Source organism: Chiloscyllium plagiosum, chromosome 1 (assembly GCF_004010195.1).
Source record: "Chiloscyllium plagiosum isolate BGI_BamShark_2017 chromosome 1, ASM401019v2, whole genome shotgun sequence".
Lineage (NCBI taxonomy): Eukaryota > Metazoa > Chordata > Chondrichthyes > Orectolobiformes > Hemiscylliidae > Chiloscyllium > Chiloscyllium plagiosum.
Genome location: NC_057710.1, coordinates 44020895 through 44042306, shown reverse-complemented (window position 1 = coordinate 44042306; position 21412 = coordinate 44020895). Strand labels below are relative to the sequence as shown.

Genomic DNA, 21412 nt, shown 5'->3' with positions numbered 1-21412 from the left:
ATATAAAATTCTAAGGAATACACACATCATTGCAGGAAGAATGTTCCCAATATCTGTAGTGTCCAGAACTGGGGTCACAGTAAAGATATGTGATAGGTCATTTAGGATTGAAGTGAGGAGAAATGTCTTCACAAAGAGTGGCGAGCCCGTAGAATTCTCTGCCACTTAAACACTGAAGCTAAAATATTGAATATTTAAAGATGGAGATAAACATAGTTCTCAAGTCAAAAGGAATTAAAGGCAACGGAGAGCTTACGGAGTAGATTACTAAGTTGGATGATCACCTATGATCATATTGAATGGTGGAGCAGTTATGAAGGGGTGAATGGCCGACTCCTGCTCCAACTTTCTGTGCCTGTAATAGCAGAGAACTGCAGATTATAATTCAGCATAGTCAATTTAACTCCCTGAAAGGAAAATCAAACCTGATAATTTTAATTGACGATGTAATAGACGAGAGATAAAGGGAAACCAGTGGATGTAATATATTTGGATTTCCGAAAGCCAATCAGTAAATTACCGCAAATAAAGCTACTTAATAAGAGCTGGTCAGGTTAGTGGTCATATAGTAGCATGGAACAAGGATTGGTTAACTAACAGAAGTTAGAGTTGGGGGCAAAGGGTGCATTTTCAGGATGACAACTTGTAACTAGGGGAGTGTCACAGCAATCAATGCCGGGGCCACAATTATTTATGTTATATATTAAGGACTTGAATAATGGAAGTGAATATACCAACAGCATGTTTGCAGATGACACAAAAAATGAGCAAGGAGGCAAGTAGTGAAAATGGCACAAAAGCCAACCAGAAAGATACAAATGATTTTGTACCAGAAGTTTAGCAGATGAAATATGTGAGAAAATGTGAGGTTATGCACATTGGCACAAAGACACAATATTGCTTGAATGGAGAAGACTACAGAAAGCTGCAGTACAGAAAGATTTGAAAATCCTCAGGCAGGAATCACAAAAGGCTAGTAGCCAAGTTCAGCGGTTAATAAAGGAAGGCAAATGGAATGTTAGCCTTTCCTTCAAATGGAAAAACATATAAAAATAAGGGAGTCTTGCTAAAACAATACACAGCACTAGTCAAACTAAACCTGGAATACTGTGAAGAATTTTGGTCCCCTTATCAAAGGAAAAAAGAAAGACATATTGATATTGGAGGTAGCTCAGCGAAGGTTTACTAGGCTGAAATCAGAGATGAAATTATTTTCTTCCAAGAGGAGATTGTGCTTGTACTCATTGGCACGACTTGCCCTTCACAAAACCATGCTGACTATCCTTGATCACATTATTCCTATCCAGATGTGCATAAATCCTATCCCTTACATTGAAATTATTTTCTTCCAAGAGGAGATTGTGCTTGTACTCATTGGAATTTGGAAGAATGTTATTGAAACATATGCCTTAACAGGGTGGATGTGGAGAGGTTGTTTCCCCTTATAGGACAGTCTAGGACAAGAGGGCATATTCTCAAAGTAAATGATCATCTATTTAAACAGATGAGGAAGAATTTCTTCTCTCAGATAGGTTTTGGATCTGTAGAGTTCTTTACTGCAAAGGGTAGTTGAGACTGGTTCTTGGTATATATTCAGGACTGAGATAGATTTTTAATCCCCACTAAAGGCTTTGTAAGTCAACCCACAACAAATGGATTGCAACGGTTCATGAAGATAGCTCACCATTAGTTCCCCAGGTTCTAATGCTGCTGTTATCTTTTGAAAAGGTTAAGCCTTGATCAATTCAGGACTACAGAATTTTTAAAACAGCATATATGGTACCAACATCATCAGCAGTCTGATAAACTAATTTTACTGATTTGCAAGCCCATTTGTTCACAACATTAAATTGTAAATATTTAGAATAGAACATTTTAACCAAGTGCGTATTTAAGTTTCTCTCTTAATGCCATGTTTATATCAAAATGTTTACTTGGTTCTTGGTACAATAATTTTAATATTCATGATTAGTTATCTGAGAGAATCTGATTGGCTGATCAGGGCAGCTGTTGCCTGTCACTGGATGACATGGATCGCCTGCAGAATGTACAGATTCAGACTGTGTGACAGTGAAGGCAATCTGTGCACTCGAGGTCAACTAAATGTCATAGCCACTTTACACTAGGTCAGCATCAAGCACTGTTCCTTTACTTTTAACATAAACTCTGGCTTTATGCAAAATCAAATATTTACAAACAGACAAATGCAGAATATTACAGCATCTATGAACTGGGAGCTGAAACAACTGCTCTTGTATTTATTGAGTTAAACTTCAAATATACAATAGAATCATACTTTTGTCTCCAGAGGTTGGACTGATGTCAGTCCATCAGATCTGGAACACAGGAAATTGTGACTTTTCATCCACCATCACCTTCAAATAACCATATTTGGCAAGGGCAGCAAATATCTCTGCTTAGCAGATGGTGGCAAAATGTCTTGAATGGTTGGCATGGGGTGGTGAAATGATTTACAAGCTTTTCGGAGAGACTTTGGATCTGTGCTCTCAGTATTCCAGATTTTCTCCTATTACCATGTGGCTCATGTAGTCTGTGGGAGTAGTCCCCCCTTTTCCAGCTTCTCTATTTTGTCTTTCAGGCAGATCTTGACGGCAGCCAGAATTCTCATATTCTCATCCATCTCAAGATGATATTCACCAAGAAGACATCCAACCCCTCTCAAAACCATCATGTAATTTGCTGGGATCTATTCACCGGCCAATGGATTCGAGTTACTAATCTAAGCTTTAGACTTTCTTCAGCTGAGATGAGTGAAATTTACTCCAGATTTACATTTTTCCCGTTGAATTGGGCTTTCAGTTTAATTTGCTCTCTTTCTATATGTAATGTTCCATCACATCGTTTCAACCTTACTTTCAAGTGTGGATGTTTGCTGACAATTCACAACTGCTCAGGTACTGATGTTCAAGTGCAATAAGATCTGGACAACATCCAGGCTTGAGATGACAAGTGGAAATAACATTCACACCACATATATCTATGACCATCACCAATAAGAAACAATCTTACAACCACCCCTTGACATTCAATTGTGTAACCATTACTAAAACGCCCAATACTGATATCCTTGGGGTTACCATTGTGTAGAAAGTCAATACAATGCCTACAAGAGCAGGTCAGAGGCTATGAATATTGCAGTTAGAGCAACTGATGTCCTGATTCCCCAAATCCTGTCTGCCATCTACAAGATACTAGTCAGAAGAATGATGGAATACTCCCCATTTGTCTGGTTTGTGTATCTCCAACAACACTGAAGAAGCTGGACACCATCCAGCTCAAATTGGAACCACATCCACATTCAGTCATTATACCATTAACCCTCTGTAACAGCAGTGTGTGGTGTCTACAAGATGCACAGTAGAAATTCAAAGATCCTTAGATGCACCTTTCAAACTTACTTCCATCTAGAAATACAAAGGCAGCAGATACATGGGCATATCACCACCTGTGAGTTCCTTTCCATGCCTCTCACCATCTTGCCTTTGAACTATATTGCCATTCCTTCACTGTGGATGGGTCAAAATCCTGGAATTCCTTCTCCAATGGCATTACAGGTGTACCTACAGCACGTGGACTGCAGCAGCTCAAGAAGGCAGCTCACCATCACCTTCTCAAGGGCAATTAGAGACAGATAATAAATGCTGGCCCAGCCAGCGAAGCCCATATTGCATGAGTGAATTAAAAGAAAAATCCTGCTGAAATTCAAGGCAATCCGCCTCACTGTTTAAAACCCAATACATTTTCGCATTAACCTACTGGTCAACATGGCTTCAACTTTCAATCATTTACATAGACCACAACAGCATGAATCTCGCTGGTCACAGGCTTTCAATAACAAAAGCATCCCTCGACCAGCACCCTCCGCTTCATGCCATTCAAATAATTCTGGATAAAAACTGCCTACTTTCCTCTGATTCCATGAGTTCATTCTGCTACTATCAGTCTCATTTACATTACATTGCATTTTTTTACCCCTACATTTACCCCTTACCTAACACTACGAGCAATTTAGCATGGCCAATTCACCTGACCTGCACATCTTTGGACTGTGGGAGGAAACCGGAGCACCCGGAGGAAACTCACGCAGACACGGGGAGAACATGCAAACTCCACACAGTCAGTCGCCTGAGGCGGAAATTGAACCCGGGTCCCTGGCGCTGTGAGGCAGCAGTGCTAACCACTGTGCCACCGTGCTGTCTCGTATATACAATCTTTTCAAAAGCGTTTATATTTTTATGTTCAATAATTGTTACAAATATATAAATCTAAAAGGAAAGTTTAACTGGAATGGACATACTGGTCCAAAGACAAAATGCTGAATCTTTACCAAACATGACTGCAATGTAGTTTCTTGAGAATAAAGTTTCGCTTTGTCAGCGATCATGCTTTCGCAGCAGGATCGCATGCCTAGGACTGTTCAATCTCGGATGAAGGCATCTTTCAGTTGGCCAAACTCTCAAGAATAAGCAATATCCATCAGTACAGTCATTCACCGATTAGTAGCCTCCCTTTCTTTGGACAATGAGGTTGAGCAAATATCCTTCACAAAAAAAATTGGTATAGGATTCAAAATGCATCTTCAAAGCATGCAAAATCTGTCCTGACTGGCCTTTCAGCTTTACATTAAGATGTAACCTGCAATACAGCTTACAGCGCACTTTCTACAACAAATCTCAGGTTTACAACTCTTAGATTTTAAAAAATAGTTCCATTAGCATTTCACAGCTTTGCTAATGAGAGTGTGGAATAAATTCCAATTCTGTCTCTTCATTTCCACAGTAGAAAGGAATGGAAAATGCACAGCCATATTGACTCACCCAGTAAATCAAAATTCCTACTGCAGCTTTTTAGTTTCTTTACTTGCTTCTTCTTGCAGCGCCTGGCTCTCACACATCTGAAAACACACATTTTCACTGCACCACATGAGTACCATGTTTCAAACAATGTGCATTTAATGGCTACCATAGGCTGTACACAATTACAGATGTAGAGGTCACAGAATTGTAGTAATCTAGGTACAATCGTAGTAATCTAGGTACAATTGCATTCCCAAGAACTGTAGCTGTTCCAAAATGTAGCTCAAAAGGTAAGCTTGGGATAGGCAATCATGTTAACCTTGTCAACCATTATACATCCCCATGACTAAATAAAATAAGTTGGGAAAAAAAAGATGAAACATCATTTAACTGAAAAGACAAAGCAAAACCTGGTACACAATTCAACTTAGAAAAACTCTCAAGATACTCTCATGATCAATACAATTAATAGCTACAAACATGTTACTTATGAGGTCAGCATTTCTACACAATTAAGTTGCTAATTTTGAGATTAAGCAGGGTACAAAGAACGATATTGGTTCAGCCTGTTATACAGGCCTCCAATTTTTCTGTCCACTAAATGGAAATAAAAATCACCAGTGAAGTACAACCAATAAATTACTATTGCCAGTTAGCGGGTTTTGAGAAGATCTGTAGCTCAGGTTCAGTGTAGGTTTGCCCACTGAGCTGGAAGGTTTATTTTTCAGATGTTTCGTCACCATACTAGGTAACATCTTCAGTGAGCCTCTGGACGAAGCAATACTCATGTTTCCTGCTTTCTATTTATATGTTTAGGTTTCCTTGGGTTGGTGATGTCATTTCCTGTGGTGATGTCATTTCCTGTTCTTTTCCTCAGGAGGTGGTAAATCGGGTCCAAGTCAATGTGCTTGTTGATAGAGTTCAGGTTGGAATGCCATGCTTCTAGGAATTCTTGTGCTTCTCTGTTTGGCTTGTCCTAGGATGGATACTATTGCCAGTTTTACACTCAAAGTCAAAATTAAAAATCTATAATTCATACAAGATATTTTATTAGTATAAATTTATGCAGTACTGCTTCTTTATAGCTTTCCTCTGCTACCAGCCAAAAACACAAATCGAGTGACAGATAGGAACTGGCATTATGTTGTAAATTGCCCTCATTCTATATTCTATCCTGACGCACAAAAGATAGGTTTTATCATGGGACAAAACTTGTAAGATCAGTGTAGATCAGGGATTATCTCACAAATCATGCAGCTTTCAATTTTCTTTATTACTACAGTTCTAACATATGCAACATACTCATGAATCTTCACACCATGCACTGAAAATGTAACGTCAACATTCACTCTCACTGCATGGTATGAACTAGAATCACTGATAGTGTGTAAGCAGGTCAGTCAGCCCATCTAGTCCACACCGACCCTCTGAAGAGTATCCGACCCAAACCATCCCCCCACTCCATCCCTGTAACCCTGAATTTCCCATGACCAATCCACCTAACCTGTACATCTTCAGCCTGTTGGGAGGAAATTGGATCACATGGAGAAAACCTATGCAGATACTGGGAGAACATGCAAATTCCAAGACTAGAATCAAACCCGGTCAAGAGTGCAGTGAAGCAGCAGTGCTAAACACTGAGCCACATTTGCTGCTGTACAAATCATATTCCAGCCACCACCACCTCTCCTTTTTGCCCTTTCCTTCCTTAACAGCATACCCTTTACCCAGTAGCATTACGCATTCCTTCCACCTCTACAACCTCCCCAACAAGTGCCTTATCCTTTCGATCTCTAGTACTTAGTGCTAGAAAATAGTCACACTATTTTCTTTGTACTGGATTTTATTTCTCCCCCTAAATCGGACATACTTTGTAAATAACAGACACATGATAGAGGGTTTCGCAAAAAAAACTGGATCAAATCCAAGCTTTACAGCATACATATCTGTAACTTCCCCAAGTGATTTGAAGCATGGAATACAGTATGTACATATTAAAGTAAAACAGACTAATATTGTCTAGAAAAGGCAAGTGAAAATGCTCGCTATCCACTTAACTAATCCTTGTTGCAACTTGGATGCTTGTGTGCAAACATGCTGAATTGTTGGTTTTAGTAAAACTGCAATTAGTTTAATGGTTCAATTATGTTATTTGTGGTATAGTCCTTACAGAAATAAAGCAAATCTGATGCAATTACTACACACTAGAAATACATACCAAATAGTATGCGGTAAAACAAGTGGGTTCTTCAATCTTTTGACCAAATTTGCAGTTTTATCATACTGTAGGGAAATTTAACAGTGAGAAAACAGAATGCTCCAGAGGGTATTTTTCAAATGAACCATTCCAGCATTGGAAAAATCTCACCTGATTTGATAAACTAATTGATTTGTATTGATAGTCTTAGACTGGTGGAACAGGGAAATTTACGGCACTAAATCAAATAGAAAAATTCCAGTTCTCAACTCAGAATGGAAGGTGGGAGGGGTGGTGGGGAGCATGGGGAAGAGAAGCAAGGTAATCAAGGATAGCGGAAGACAACATCTCCTTAATTCTGATGCATATATCTGTACAATTTTGGATTTTGTTAAAAATTATTAAGAAATACAAAAAAATTAATTCAGATTAAGGAGACACAAACATTGAGGTGATAACCTATATATTTTCTATTTTTACTTTTAAAAATCCAGTAGATTGAGGAAAGTTTCATTTTAAAAAGGTTGAGTTTCCATTTCTCTGCAGTCTAGATTATTAACCATCCATGAAATGACCACTTTTGCACACAGAAAAGTTGATATTTTATCAGTGTCTGCTTGGTTTATTGGCAGCAACTGGTTCAGAGTTAGGAGACATTAGGTTCAAACTCCACTCAGACTGGAGTATGTGATCTACAGTTGATGTACAAAGCTCTATGTACTGAGGGAGTGCTGAATTTTGCTTTAAGATGCAAAATTAAATAGAGCTCACACTTGCCTACTCACTCGTACTCACAAAGCTCCATGGCACTATTTTTTAAAAAAAAAAGCAAAGGAGCTCGCTCCCAGCATAGTTGCCACTATTTTTTTTCCTTAACCAACAAAAGACAGAGGCAAGTCATGTATCTTATTGATATTTGTGAAACCTAACTGGGCTTGGTTTGCATCTATATTTTCTACAAACTTTAATAACACTTCAAAAAGTAATTCTTTGTCTGTAAAATGTTTCCAAATCTCAAGATGTGACAGACTACACAAATGCAAGTTTGTTCTTTCGAAAGCAACATAGTTCACTTCATTTTCATAATCACAGCAAGTTCAGTTAACTTATGACCTTCATTGGTGAAAAGCTGCAACACAACTAAAATAGAATCAGTTACTTTTTTGATCAAAGTTATTTAAAACTTTACATACCAGTGCAGTCCACCAGCCAGCCAAAGAATGTGTACAATGTTACGAAGTAATGCAGATGCATGCTTACAATCTGAAGTTGGCAATGGAAGTAAAAAAAAATCTAGACATGAATATTTGGCAGTCAGACAATTTCTAACCAACCTCCAGTAAATTGCCTCGGGTAGTGAAAAGAACACATAATTACACAAGCCCTTTTAGCAGAGTATCAAATGGAATGACATTATGAATACACTGAAAAGAATGTCATTATAAATAACCATAAATTGAAGGCCCCACACATATCTCTGTTTCCTTTTTGACTTACTGATAAGTTGATTTCCATTCTTTTGGGGCATTTTTATTCCTCAAGGGATGAGGTCAGAGACTGGGCCACATCCCGTCTATACTGCATCTCTCTCGCTTAGTAAGAGCTGCAAGCAGCGATGGTCTCAAAGGGAAACCAACCACATTTTTAAACGCATAAATGTATCATGCTCCATTTCTCATTTCAACATTTACAATCATTTAAAGCCATATACATTATGTCAGCATCAGTTCTTTCCCCAATCCCCTAAAATGTCAACACTCATTATGAAACGAAGACATCTAACATACACTCACATTGCACATCCTATTCTATAGTAGTTAACTACATATTAACATATGTTAAAATGAATAAACATGAATATAAACCTGAAGTAGGAAGCTATATATGGTAAACTATGAAGTATGATTAACATTGAATAAGCACAAGGTTACACCACTTCTCGGATTACTTGGATCTCTACAATTTTTAACATATGAGCACTTTCCACAGCAATGATTTTTTTTTGCTTTTCTTTTTCTTGCCAATTGCTTATAATGGAACCAGGTTTCTTCCTGAGATAAATTCAGCATTTTTGACGCACTTGAAAATTTTTTACTTTGGTTTATAAGTTTGTACATTGCATGAATAAAGTTTTGATTATTTAGTTACCAAACAAAACAATATTTTATAACAAAAATAGATAAAATATGTCTACTTTCTTTCTCTTAAAAATAGAAAAACTGCCAGTGCCTTAACTTCTGCTGAGCATTTGAGCAAATTAATGACAATGCAACCCAGTATGTGGTTAAGCCAAGAGCTGCAAAGATTTTCCTTGTAATGCTGCAAGACAGCATAGAATAACAATAAACAACATCAATAACAAAGCTCTTTTCGATATATAACTTCCACTAATCTCGGGGAGGAAGAAAACAAGGTCGCATTAATGCAGAAATGATCCTTAAAAGAAATATACAGCATCAACACAGCTTCATCTCAGTATCCAGAAATGAGAATTATAATCAAGAGTCAACATTAAAGGATCACTTATTTCACACCAAAAACAATGTTAGAATAATACAACCTAAATCTGAAGTCAGGTTTGACTAGATGCCAAAGGAGAAAGAAATCTCATTCCACCCACTTTGCACTGGTAATTCAGTTTGGGCCTTAATGCCTGATCTATACTGCACAAGTTCATCTTTTGGATGTAGCTAAAACAGTTTTATATCAATGATCTGCTTGCTAGTATAAATGCATCCAAGTGAAAATATTCTTGTATAAAACAACCCAATTATCACATGCAGTTATTTCTAAATGGTTCAAATGAAACCTTGTAGGAACTAACAAAAAAGAATATTCATTTACTCCAAAAGTATCAATGTACAAGAAAACGTAGATTCGTGGTCCTGGTCTAGCAGCTAGAGGTTGTTAAAAATCAAAAGAATGCTAGCAAGTGTGAAATTTAACTAGTTTGATAATTTGTGGCGAAATAATTAGTGGGTTATAAAACGTTGGTGAAGCCACAGATGGAATTGCATATGCAGTTCTGGTCGCCACACTATCGGAAGGATATAATTGCACTGGAGAGGGTGCAGAGGTGAATCACTAGAATGTTGTATGGGATGGAAAGTCTCGGTTATGAGGAGAGGCTGGGTTCGTTTTCATTGGAGCAGAGGAGCTGAGGAGGGATCTAATTGAGTTACACAAAATTACAAGTGGCATAAACAAGATAGACTGCGAGAATCTTTCCCCCTTAGCAAGCATGTCTAGGGCCAGAGGGCATAAATTTAAGGTGAGAAGTAAGTAGTTTAGGGGAGATCTATGATTTTTCTTCCACCCAGAGGGTGGTAGAAATATAGACTGCACTGCCTCAGAAGGGGTTGGAGGCAGACCCTCTTGCAGTATTTCACAGCATTTGGATGTGCAGTTAAAATGCTCAGTGCATAGTAAGCTTTGTAGGAAGGGCAAATAAATGGGATTACAGTAGTTTGGTGTTTGATGGTTGGCATAGACATGGTGGGCCAAAGAGCTTTTTTCTATGCTGCATGACCTCTTATACCAGAAAACTCATTGGAAGCCGCTGTCTATATAAGAGAGACTAACTGATTTAATGATGTCATACGGGAAGAGAGTTTTCTGCTGGTTTTCCAGTCTAGTCCGATTGCTTGGCCATTGCTCTCTCTGAAATGCCTCAGGGCAATTAGGGCAATTAGGAATGGGTAATAAATGTACCCTCGCCAGAATGACAAATCCAAAGAATAAATAATGAAAAGCTATCCATGGTGTAAAATCTGATTGAATGTATTAAGCATAGAACACGAGACTGGCGTATAGCTTTCAAAGCTCAAACATTAATACTTGAAATTCTTGAACTACTATAAACACTGCCTGTGCTGTAACAGCGCATGATTACTTCACTGATCCTTATTCAAAAGTTCAAAGTTTAACAGGACCAAGTCTTTTAGTTCTTAATTAACACTGCTGGTCAGTCTGAGTAAATATAATGTTTTCCTGGGTCTTTCCCACCATACATCACCCAGGTGCTGAAATACAATTAAAGCAATGTAATGTCAGCTACAGATTTACTCTATCAATCCCACATTCCAACAACAAACATTTAAGAAAATACATTGGCATTTTGGTCATCCAGTTCTCTTTTCCTTCTTCCACCTTTACTTTCATAACTTTAGCTTTACTATGTTCCTACAATTTCACTTGATGCATTCAAAATATTTTGCTTTACATTATACAAAAATATCTTGAATGCTTTTGTTAGTCATTGTCATCATTCTCTGGAAATCTCATCAGTCACACAGAAGGTGAAACAAGACTTCCAAAAACTATGTTCTGGATACAATTGGGAGCTCTTATGCTGAAGTGATAGTATCCCTACATCTGGAAAAGGTGGTTCAGGTTCAAACTCACAAACCATACAGGTATGCTATAATATGTCCAAAACATTTGTTTTTAAAAACAAACTGATGCAAAAGCCAATTATTCATTGAATTAAAACCAATAATCTGTAATTTTTTATTGTTTAAATGTGGGAGGGTAGTGGTTTAGATCTGTTGGCTGGACGGTTAGTTTGTAAAGCAGAACAACAACAGCATCAGATAAATCCAACAGTGGCTGAAATTAGCATCAAGAACTATCCTTCTTAATATATCCTCTCACAGGTGTGGTGACTCTCAGGTTGAACCACTATTGGTCATTTCTCTCTAACAAGTGAGCAGCCCTATGGTCTGGTAGTAACTTTACCTTTAACTATCTGAACCAGACAGGAGAATCTGCCAGCTGGAACACCAGGTCATTGATAAATTTTGTAAATAACAACACATTTGAAAATGCACTATTCTTTGTCAACTGAGCGTTAGTTCAGAATCCAAGTTTATGTCTGACAGAAAATACATTCCAGCGAAAGTGAGGACTGCAGATGCTGGAGATCAGAGTCAAGATTAGAGTGGTGCTGGAAAAGCACAGCAGGTCAGGCAGCATCCGAGGAGCACGAAAATCAACATTTTGGGCAGGAGCCCTTCATCAGGAAATACATTCCACCTATCAATGGCACTGAGAATCAACAGTAACTGCATCTAGCGGTTAGATGAATTTTCTTTTTATTATTTGGCCTTCATTATCGTTGTTCCAGACAATGAACCAAGTAAAGGCAAATGTTTGAGTGGAAGGACACAAGGGCCACGTAGAAGGGATCTGTGCCATGTAAACAGTGAAATATCCAGCATGAATCTAAAAAGGTAACAATAACAATATTATGAATCTTTCCGATATGCTAAAGGTATAAAAATAAAGCTGATACAGTATCGCATCCATCCACTCACATTGTTAAGTGTTCAATGAACAGCATCTCAGCAAAGTAGATTCAGAAAAACATTCCAATTACACAGCTGAAAACATGAATCAGTCAGATTTCAAGAAATATTGGTAGGCGAATTTGTAATCACATCTAAACGAAATCTAGCAATCTGACTTCAATTCATTCATGTTGATTCAAGTGAGATAACCAATCTTTTGAAAGTTTTATTTTTAATTAAACATTTGAAGGTCTTGCCAAAAAATGATTGCAGTTAAAGCAATGTGATTGTTAAAAGTATTTTGTTTTGTTAGCTTCTATCTTGAATTCCATAAATACATCTTTCACAATTTTACCAACTTCTCCCTGTAACTGAGTAAAACATGCAGGCATTTCTCAATTAGAATCAAACCACATAAGGAGCAGTAGTGGTCATTCAGGAATATGACCCAAAATGTATCTGAAGAGATAATTATAAAATGAAAAACTGGAAGAACTGTGCATGCTGGAATTCAGGAACAAAAACAGAAATTGCTGGAAAATCTCAGCAAGTCTAGCAGCAGAGTGAATATTTTGTGTCCAGCGACTGTTCTTCAGAATATTTATGACTTTATAAGCTAGGGATAACCATAGCATCATAAAAAAGGAGTTCCAACGAACAGGGAGATAATAATTGAAGGATTTGTCACAGATGGCAAAATGAAGTGAAGATGGGAACAAGTGCAGAATGTAAACTCAGTTGTGGGGTTAAAAGGAAGTTGTAGCATTTACAATCTTAAGTAGTGCAGCAGGGTCAATGGGTCATAATATCTACCAGTGACCCTACTTCTTACATTCTTACAGCAGAAAGGGAGGTGGAATTGATAGGGATAGTGAGGACTGCAGATACTGGAGAGTCAGAGTCGATAAAGTATGGCGCTGGAAAAAGCATTCGAGGAGCAGGAGAGTCGACGTTTTGGGCATAGGCCATCCATCAGGACGATAAAAGGTCCTTCAGGAACTGATGGGGGATTATTTTGGAACAACTATAATGGAGCATCGGCAGCAAGGATTAGAACAGAAGGCAAACAGAATGTTGAGAGGGGTAGAGTTTCAACTAGAAAGCTTTGGATTAACTGGATTAATGCAAGGTGGAGCTCAGGAGGCCAGTGTGAAGAAGAGTTGAAAAAAAAAGTCAAGAACTGACAAAAAGCATGGGTTAGAATATCAATGGGAATGAAGTGAGGTAGGCCTAGAGGCATGTAATGCTTGCAGTCTGGTAATCAACACAATGTGAAGTTTGAAGCTTAGGCCAGGGTTAGACATGAACAAGTTGTTCAATTTGTACCGTATTCCCTACATTCAGCATTCAATACTTCTAACAGTGATACAGTGCAGTTGTTCACCAAGGTTTCTTCAAAAAGACCAAAAAAAAACCCATAATTTCTACCATCTAGAAAAGATAAGGAAAGCAGGTTCAGGAAAACACCACAACTGGCATGTTCCTCTCCAGGTGATATGCCAATCTAATTTGCGACCATGTTGCAGTTCCTTCATTATTGTGAAGTCAAAATTCTGGAACTCAGTACCTAATAGCACTGTGGGAACACCTTCAGCGCACAAACCACAACTGTTTAAGGCAGTGACTCACCACTGGTGTCAAGAGCAATTAGAGATGGACAATAAATGCTAGCCTTGATGACAATTTTCACATATGATGAATAAATGAAGAAATAAAAGCCAGGATGGCAGCTAGAGATAGTTCCTGCTGGCAGGCCGAAAGGATATTGTTGACATTACCAATGATCACGTGCAAGAAATTCTGATGTTTCTCCAATTTGATATGAGTCTAGTCATCGTGGAATCGGGTACAACAGTGGTTAGATGAAACTAACTTTCATTCATCATATGTATTTCATAATGAAAGTAGAAGGATGAAAAGCCTATGATCAGTTTATGCTTGATCATAGCAAAGTGAGAAAAGGAGTCATCAACAATGCTGTCAACCAGAACATACAAAACAATAGCCTCCTTCCTAACTCTCAGCTTGTGTTTGGTCAGGACCATTCAGCTCCTGACAACATTACAGCCTTGCATGAAATCAAAACCTCTCCACCATCTACAAGGTGCAAATCAGGGGTGGGATGGAACAATTCCCTCTTGGATACTTGGCATAAGTGATCAGGGTCATTGTTTACAGAAATAACAGGGTCATTGTTTACAGGATAACAGAAGACTAGCCATTTGCATCTACAAATATAATCATGATAAAGGAGCTGAACTTCGAGATGTACTTCACAGATGTTAACCTGGAAAACAGGCATAAAGGAGTATTAATGAGATAGTAGCTCATGTCACCCACCATCCTAATTCAAGAACCATCACTTAATCTTCATTCCATGACTCATCTTTTTTAAACTGTAGTTTAGCCTCAACTCATTGGGACTGAAGTAAGAGTGCAATCAAAACCATGAGTTCAAATCACAACATCACACCTTATCTTTTGGATCAGACTTTAAAATAAGACCCTGTCTGTTTCTTCCAGAGGACATAACATATCCATGCCATGACTCTCAAATCAGCCAGGGTGCAGGCTGAGTTTTCTCTCTCAACTGACACCAGTGAAAATCATGAAGAATTTGCCTTTTGTCTCATTGTTGTTTTGGGGTCATACTGTATATACATTAGCTGCTTTTTCCTACTTTCAACCATCAATATTTTAAAATTTGCCTGCATCCTACAACAGCCCCAAAACATAAAAGACAATATAACAATCCAAGTTTTTCTTTAGAGTTGTCCCTTCACCTAGACTTCTCAATGTTTTCTTTTAACCCACAGAGCGATGATTTTGCATCTGTTTCATTTAAAGAAAACTATTGCTTTAACTGTTATTATATTTGTTGCATTATCACAAAAAAGATTGCACAGACTGGTTTGCCTGAGGACAAGAATGATTAGTAATTTTTTTTAAAATGAAGAAGAGGCTGAGAAAGTTAGCAATGAAATAAAGTGAATATGACTGGGCAGATGAAAGATGAACAGATGGAGTTAAAAGTCAGGAAAGACACATAAACAGTGGGCACACAATGAAGTCAAGACTGCATGGAATAAAGGGAGCTAAGAAGTGGGTTTAAATCACAGTTACTGAGAAGTCACAGCACAGACAGTGTAAAAAAGATGACAAGATGTTCCCTTAGGAAAATCACATGGGAGAAGGAGAAAAGAGGAGCCAAGATGTCACTTGGCAACAAGAGTTGTGCAACCAACTAGATGGAACTGATAATGCAAGAAACAAGTTTCTGCCAGTGCTACGATTTGACTCAACCTCACAGATCCTTGCCCATAAGTGAGCTCATGGAGACAGCAGGAAATCATGCCAGGAACACCACCAGGTATATTTTAAAAATGAGATGTCAACCTGGTGAAGCTACAACACAGGACTACTGCATGTTAAACTGCAGGATTGCAATTGACAGCGCTAAGCTCTCACACAATCAATGGATCATTTCTGTAGTTTTGCTATATCCAGTCATGAATGGGTGCCGGATTATTAACTTCCTGGATGATTATCAATGATGGGACATCCCAGCATATCAGTGCAACAGAAAAGGTTGAAGTATTTGCACACATGCACAATGTGTACCTCCTGTAAGAGGCACTGCAGTAACTCGCCAAGATAGCATCTCCCAAACCCTACCATCTTGGAGGACAAAGGCAGCATATGCATACAAATGCCATCATCTGAAAGTTCCCCTCCAAGCCTTACATCATCCTGATTTGGAAATAGAGCACTGCATTGTTACAGTTGCTGGGTCAAAACCCAGGATCTCTCAACCTATCATCAGTATGAGTGTGTCTTTGCACTCCCACAAATGAACTGCAGCAGCTCAGCCAATTCTCAACACCTATATGGGAGATGAACATGAAATGTTGTATAGCCAGCAATGCCGACATCCCCATGATTGAATTTAAAAAATCATAACCTCAAGTGATATAAAGCACTTAGGCTTTTTGTCTTCTGTAAGGTTTATCAATCATTATGAGATTTGATTCATGAAGTCCAAGCAACTTAAGAGAATACAGCAGCACAAGAACTCTCTAACATCATTTGCAGGCATTGGTAAAGGACAAAAAAACAGATGGTAGAGTGAGACAAAAAGAAAACAGCATGATTGTAAAATTAGCTACATTCATCATCTACCTCAATCATGTAAAAGCACAGTGAACAGATCCATTTTACTATCACATTAGAAACATGGGACTTTTTCAGAACCTGGGGCTTATTCAATCTATATAATCTCAGTCCTGCTATTTGGGCAAAACGAACAATAACAACTTGAATTTATGTCACGCCTTCCCATAATAAGCTGTACCAAGGGGTTTCATGGGGCCTTAGAACTCAAAGTATAAAATTTAGTCACAAAAGGAGACACTGGAACAGATGGTAAAAAGCGTGGTCAACAAGGTAGGTTTTAAGAAGCATTTTAAAAGAAGGGAATAATGATAGAAAGGCAGTAGAGCCTAGAGAAGGTGTTGCAGAATGTTTGACTCTGTAACTGAGGACATGGACATCAAGAATGTGCCAATAAAGAACAGGGTCACTCAAGTGTCTAATATCCAATAGAGCACAGATATCTTGAAGGATTTTACTACTCCAGAAGAGTACAAAGCTAGAGGGGCGGAGTCATGGAGGTATTTGAAACCAAAAGCATTGCTTAAGCAGTAGCCAACGTAGTTAAACAACCACAGCAATGTGAATGAACAGGATTTATTGAGAGCTTCGGATTACCTCAGGTTTACAGAGGATAGAATGTGGAAGAATGGCCAGAAATGTGTCAGTCTATAGGGAACAAATAATAAAAATAAAACAAAAAGAAAGATGCAAGAGAATATTGTGTAAATTTACAATGTCAATCATATGCTGATGAAATATCACTATTCAGGTTAAATGATTGCTTGAAGATTGTCAACTACACAGACTATGTGCCAAAGCTTTTCTCACATCCTGCACTCCAGACTTTTCTCAGTCTGCCAAAATATTAATTGATTCAAAAGCAGATACTCTACAAGTGCTAGTGTAAAAGGTAAAAGCAATTTGCTTTGATATCTGAATTTAAAAAAGCAAAGATTTTGAATCACATTACATATCCGACAGGTAATTTCCAACAATGTTACAAGTCAAATTTGTAACAATCAGACGATTGACCGAAACTTATTTTTATAAATAATAAAAAATTCCTAAATAACATTTACATTGAAATAAGGCAATGCATTTCCCAGGCTTTTTATTGAGCTATCATAACATATTATAAGATTCCAACCATTCTCTTGAGGAAAGCACTTGTTCAATGATTATGAAAAACGGTCCCACTTATCAGCCAAAAAGCACAACAGAATATTTCTTCCCCATTTGTGAGATTTCATCAAACTAAAAAAACAAACGCAAAATTACAAATAACTAAAGCAGAATTTTAAATTACAGTGTTCATAGAGTCTTGAGGAGAAGTCTTATATATCAAGTAAATAAATACACACACATTATTGTCACTTGGTCTCATTAGTTGGGAAACTAGTTTTTTTGTTTGTGAAGGGCAATCTCCACAATTGTCTGTCCAAACATAATTATTTCCTGCAGTCTCTGTTCTTATGTCTCATAATAATTCAACCAAATACACGATAATGCAACAGAATTATTTTCATTTTAAATAGTTAAATACATTGTAAATATTTAGACATGATAAAGTAATTTAGTGAGATAAAACAAGCCATTTATATCCTTGCTTTCACAGATGATGTTCTGAATCCTAAGTAACAAATTAAATTTGTTAGATCTCTCAAACTGTCCAAAATTAAGATTTTGCTTTTTTATTATAAAACTGAAAAACTTAAACTACAGAAGAGATTAGCAGTTGTCGACAATAAAACTAGGTTTATTCATACTTGCATGAAACATACTGATTGATTTCAAACCATTGAATTTGACAGAATATATCCCAACGATTGTAACCATCAACAAAACATCAGTTGGAAGTAAAAATGTACAATTTAGAAATAAAAATTGCATTTTTCTCATCTTTTAAAATATAACTTTCTTCTGTTTTAAACAAGTATTGATATAGTCACATTCAGTGCAACAAGAAACAAGTAGCCAGTTAAAGTCCACAATCACTTTATTTACTTGGCGTCTCTATTTAATGAGTAACAACTATTAATAACTGTAAGACATTCTTAGGTTTTTGAAGAAGTCATCAGAATCTGTACCAATACCTTAATGCAACATATTTTAAGCAGGGTACAACTAGACTAACCTATAAGGACCACAGAACCTAATGTGTGCAAGTTAGCAAAACTGCTTGTGTTTTTTTTTTAAAAAACTGTGTCCCCCACTATTTAATTTTAAAATATTATAAGCCAAAATAGGTCCAAAGAAAAAAGATTCTGCTATATCATACTGCACACTTATGTGAAATCAACGTTTAAAACTAAATTATAGCACATGATACAAACTAATAAATAAACATTTGATTTAAAAATTGTTAAACATTATAGAATATCTTCACATGTATTTCTTCATGAAGGCACAGAAGTAATTACCTTAAGGTCCAATATAGTACTTTGCTTTTTATGTCAGCCAAATATGTGACACATAACAAAATGATGATAAATCCATTGTCTAAGTTGTTTGTAACAAACTATTTTTGCACCATTTCTTTTTCTATGAAGCCAATTAATCAATTTCTAAGTTTAACAGAGATCAGTAGAGGGGAGTAAAGTGTTTGTTTTCCCCTCTCCTGTTATTTCCTAGTGCTCCAAATAACAGTTTGAGGATTAGACACCATTAGAGATGTGACATATGCTACTCACAAGACCAAAGAAACAACAGGACAAGTGAAAGTCATAAATTATTTGGGATTACAGAGCCAACAACTGGCTCAGAGTATGTCCAAATAGGCTAAACAAACTTGTCCATAGGGAATCATTGGTGGCAATGCCAGAATTGTCCATTTTATCAGCCCAAGTTTCTAAACTGGACAGGTACTGGAGGAGAGGGGGATGGTAGGTTTGGGAAAAGCACTAGTTTCAGGAAGTCTTTTTTATTTAAAGTCCATGATTGTAACCTATTAATTTAAGAAGTTAGAAAGAAGCTGACAGTCAATATCTCTGAACGCAAAAAGGTTTGAGCAAATTTCGGAGTAAATCTGAGGCTTCACAGGCAAGTGTACCGCTGTTTCTAGCCACCGCTAACTGTTTTATCACTATCCAAGTCAAAACTTTCGTCTCCAACAACAGAGCGAGCAACCAGTAACTATTATGTAGACGACCTTGAAGTACTTACATCACTTTTTCTGAATTTGGCTTTTAAGCTTTTCATTTTCACCCAATGTTCCTGCTGTGTGCCAAACTTCAACAGAGCCTAGAAAAATACACAGCATAATATTACTCTCTTACAACCTTGAGCGAAAAAAGAAAACGTGTTTCAAACTACGCGAAATTTAGGACGGTCCTCCTATTGTTGCCTTTGACCCATGAACATTTTCCTTTGCGCTGATGCCAAGTAATAACTTGCCGGCTGCCTGTACTTTACCGATGTTCGGCGCGCACTGGACTCGTTTATGCACCAAGTGAGATCAGAAGTCGCCAAAACTTTACGTTACGTTAATTGCAGTCAGGCAATCAGAAATATCTGAAAAGGGTTGAAGTTTAAGAAGCACACAGCGAGGCGTTAACAGATGAATTGATAAAGATAGTTCCTTGCAAGAATCGCAGCCAAATGAACTTAGTCTCTCAACTGCCTGTTCGAAGCCGTTGAATCATATGGTCCAACCTCACTTAAGTGGTTACAACTTTCATTTAGAAACTTTTAACAGCTCGATCGCGACTGAGGCAGTTTCTGGGAAGATGTGCCCGAATTGAATCAATCACTGCCTCGCTGCTCCCTGGCAGCGTTGCTTTTCTTTCCACACGGGCATTCCTTCCCCCATTCATTCGTTATTCAACCAATTTCCACTACCCCCACCGTCCTCACACACAATACCTACCTCTCCTCCTCCTCAGATGTCCAGCCCCTCACTCACCCACACACCGCTGGAGAGTGACAGTCCCCAAGGGAGAAAATGAATTGAATTGAATGGGACTGAATGCGGGAGAAACTTTCACTGTTAGAAACAATAACCCCATTCATTCGCTCATCTGCTCTATTCACAGATCGAGTGGAAGCGATGGTGGGGGAAATCGCAACAAAATTATTGCATTAATTTTTTTTAAAAATGACGGAAAGTTTGGGTGGCGTCCTTATCTGCAGTCCGTCGAGAAAAGTAAACTCACCCCATGGCAGCGTGCGGGTTTGCAGGATAGCGGGGCTGCCTGGCTCAGTGTTAAAGTTGCAGACGGGGCTGGAGTTCAGCGGAGCTGGGGCTGCCGCGCGGCCGAAAGCACAGCCACTGCGCGTGCCATTGTTCCCCGTCCCTCCTCCCAACGCGTGTCCGCGTCACCCACCAGCCAACGTGCACGCAACACGGGTGTGAGGAAGGGCGCGCGCCGGGGACGCGCACGCTCTGGCGCAATTGGGGCGCCCCTGCTAGGGACACACGCGCGCGCGCACGCACATAAAGGGCCCGCCCGCTCATCAGCGATAGACCGCTGATTGGTGGTTTAACGTGAGAGTGATCGTGCCTGAGGCAAGGAGGGAGGTTGAGAAGAATATTTCTTGATAACCTCAGCTTGTGTGGGAATGGAACCCGTGCTGCTAGTTTTTACCATAATCCAGCAGTCCAGTCAACTGAGCTAAAACCAATCTACTTCATGATATCATTACAGGCATTCAACAAAGTATCTCAGAAAATGCTCAGTGATAAGGTGGTACGTTGTATTTCAGACCATATATTGGCTTGGATAGAAGATTGGCCAATGGCATCAAACAGTGCATGGGGGTAAGGGGTTCTTTTTCAGATTGGTGACCTGTAACTGGTTGGGTTCCAGAGGGACCAGTGCTGGGAGCACAACTGTTTACATTATATACTAATGTCTCAGAGGAAGGAAGTGAGTGTACAGTATCCAGATTTGAAAACAGCATAAATATTTGTGGAAAGGCAGATTATGAGGACACCGATAGCTTACAGAGAGAGATTGATA

At 38.3% G+C, this 21412-nt stretch overlaps 1 protein-coding gene across 4 annotated transcripts in view; it reads right to left on the bottom strand.

The window, feature by feature from the left end:
- Positions 1-20786, bottom strand: part of rai14 (retinoic acid induced 14) — a 271305-nt gene extending 250519 nt beyond the window's left edge. Inside the window, exons 1-2 of one of the 4 annotated variants that reach the window (XM_043681189.1) lie at positions 20606-20786; positions 19617-19694 (exon numbers count right to left, since the gene is read on the bottom strand). In XM_043681189.1, the coding sequence (XP_043537124.1) occupies positions 19617-19652 (36 nt within the window). In that variant the 5' untranslated portion in view covers positions 19653-19694; positions 20606-20786. Of the gene's footprint in view, positions 1-19616; positions 19695-19847; positions 20213-20319; positions 20552-20605 lie in introns of those variants that run through there. The other 3 variants (XM_043681457.1, XM_043681357.1, XM_043681270.1) reach the window with 3 other exon arrangements.
- Positions 20787-21412: the final 626 nt, after the last annotated feature.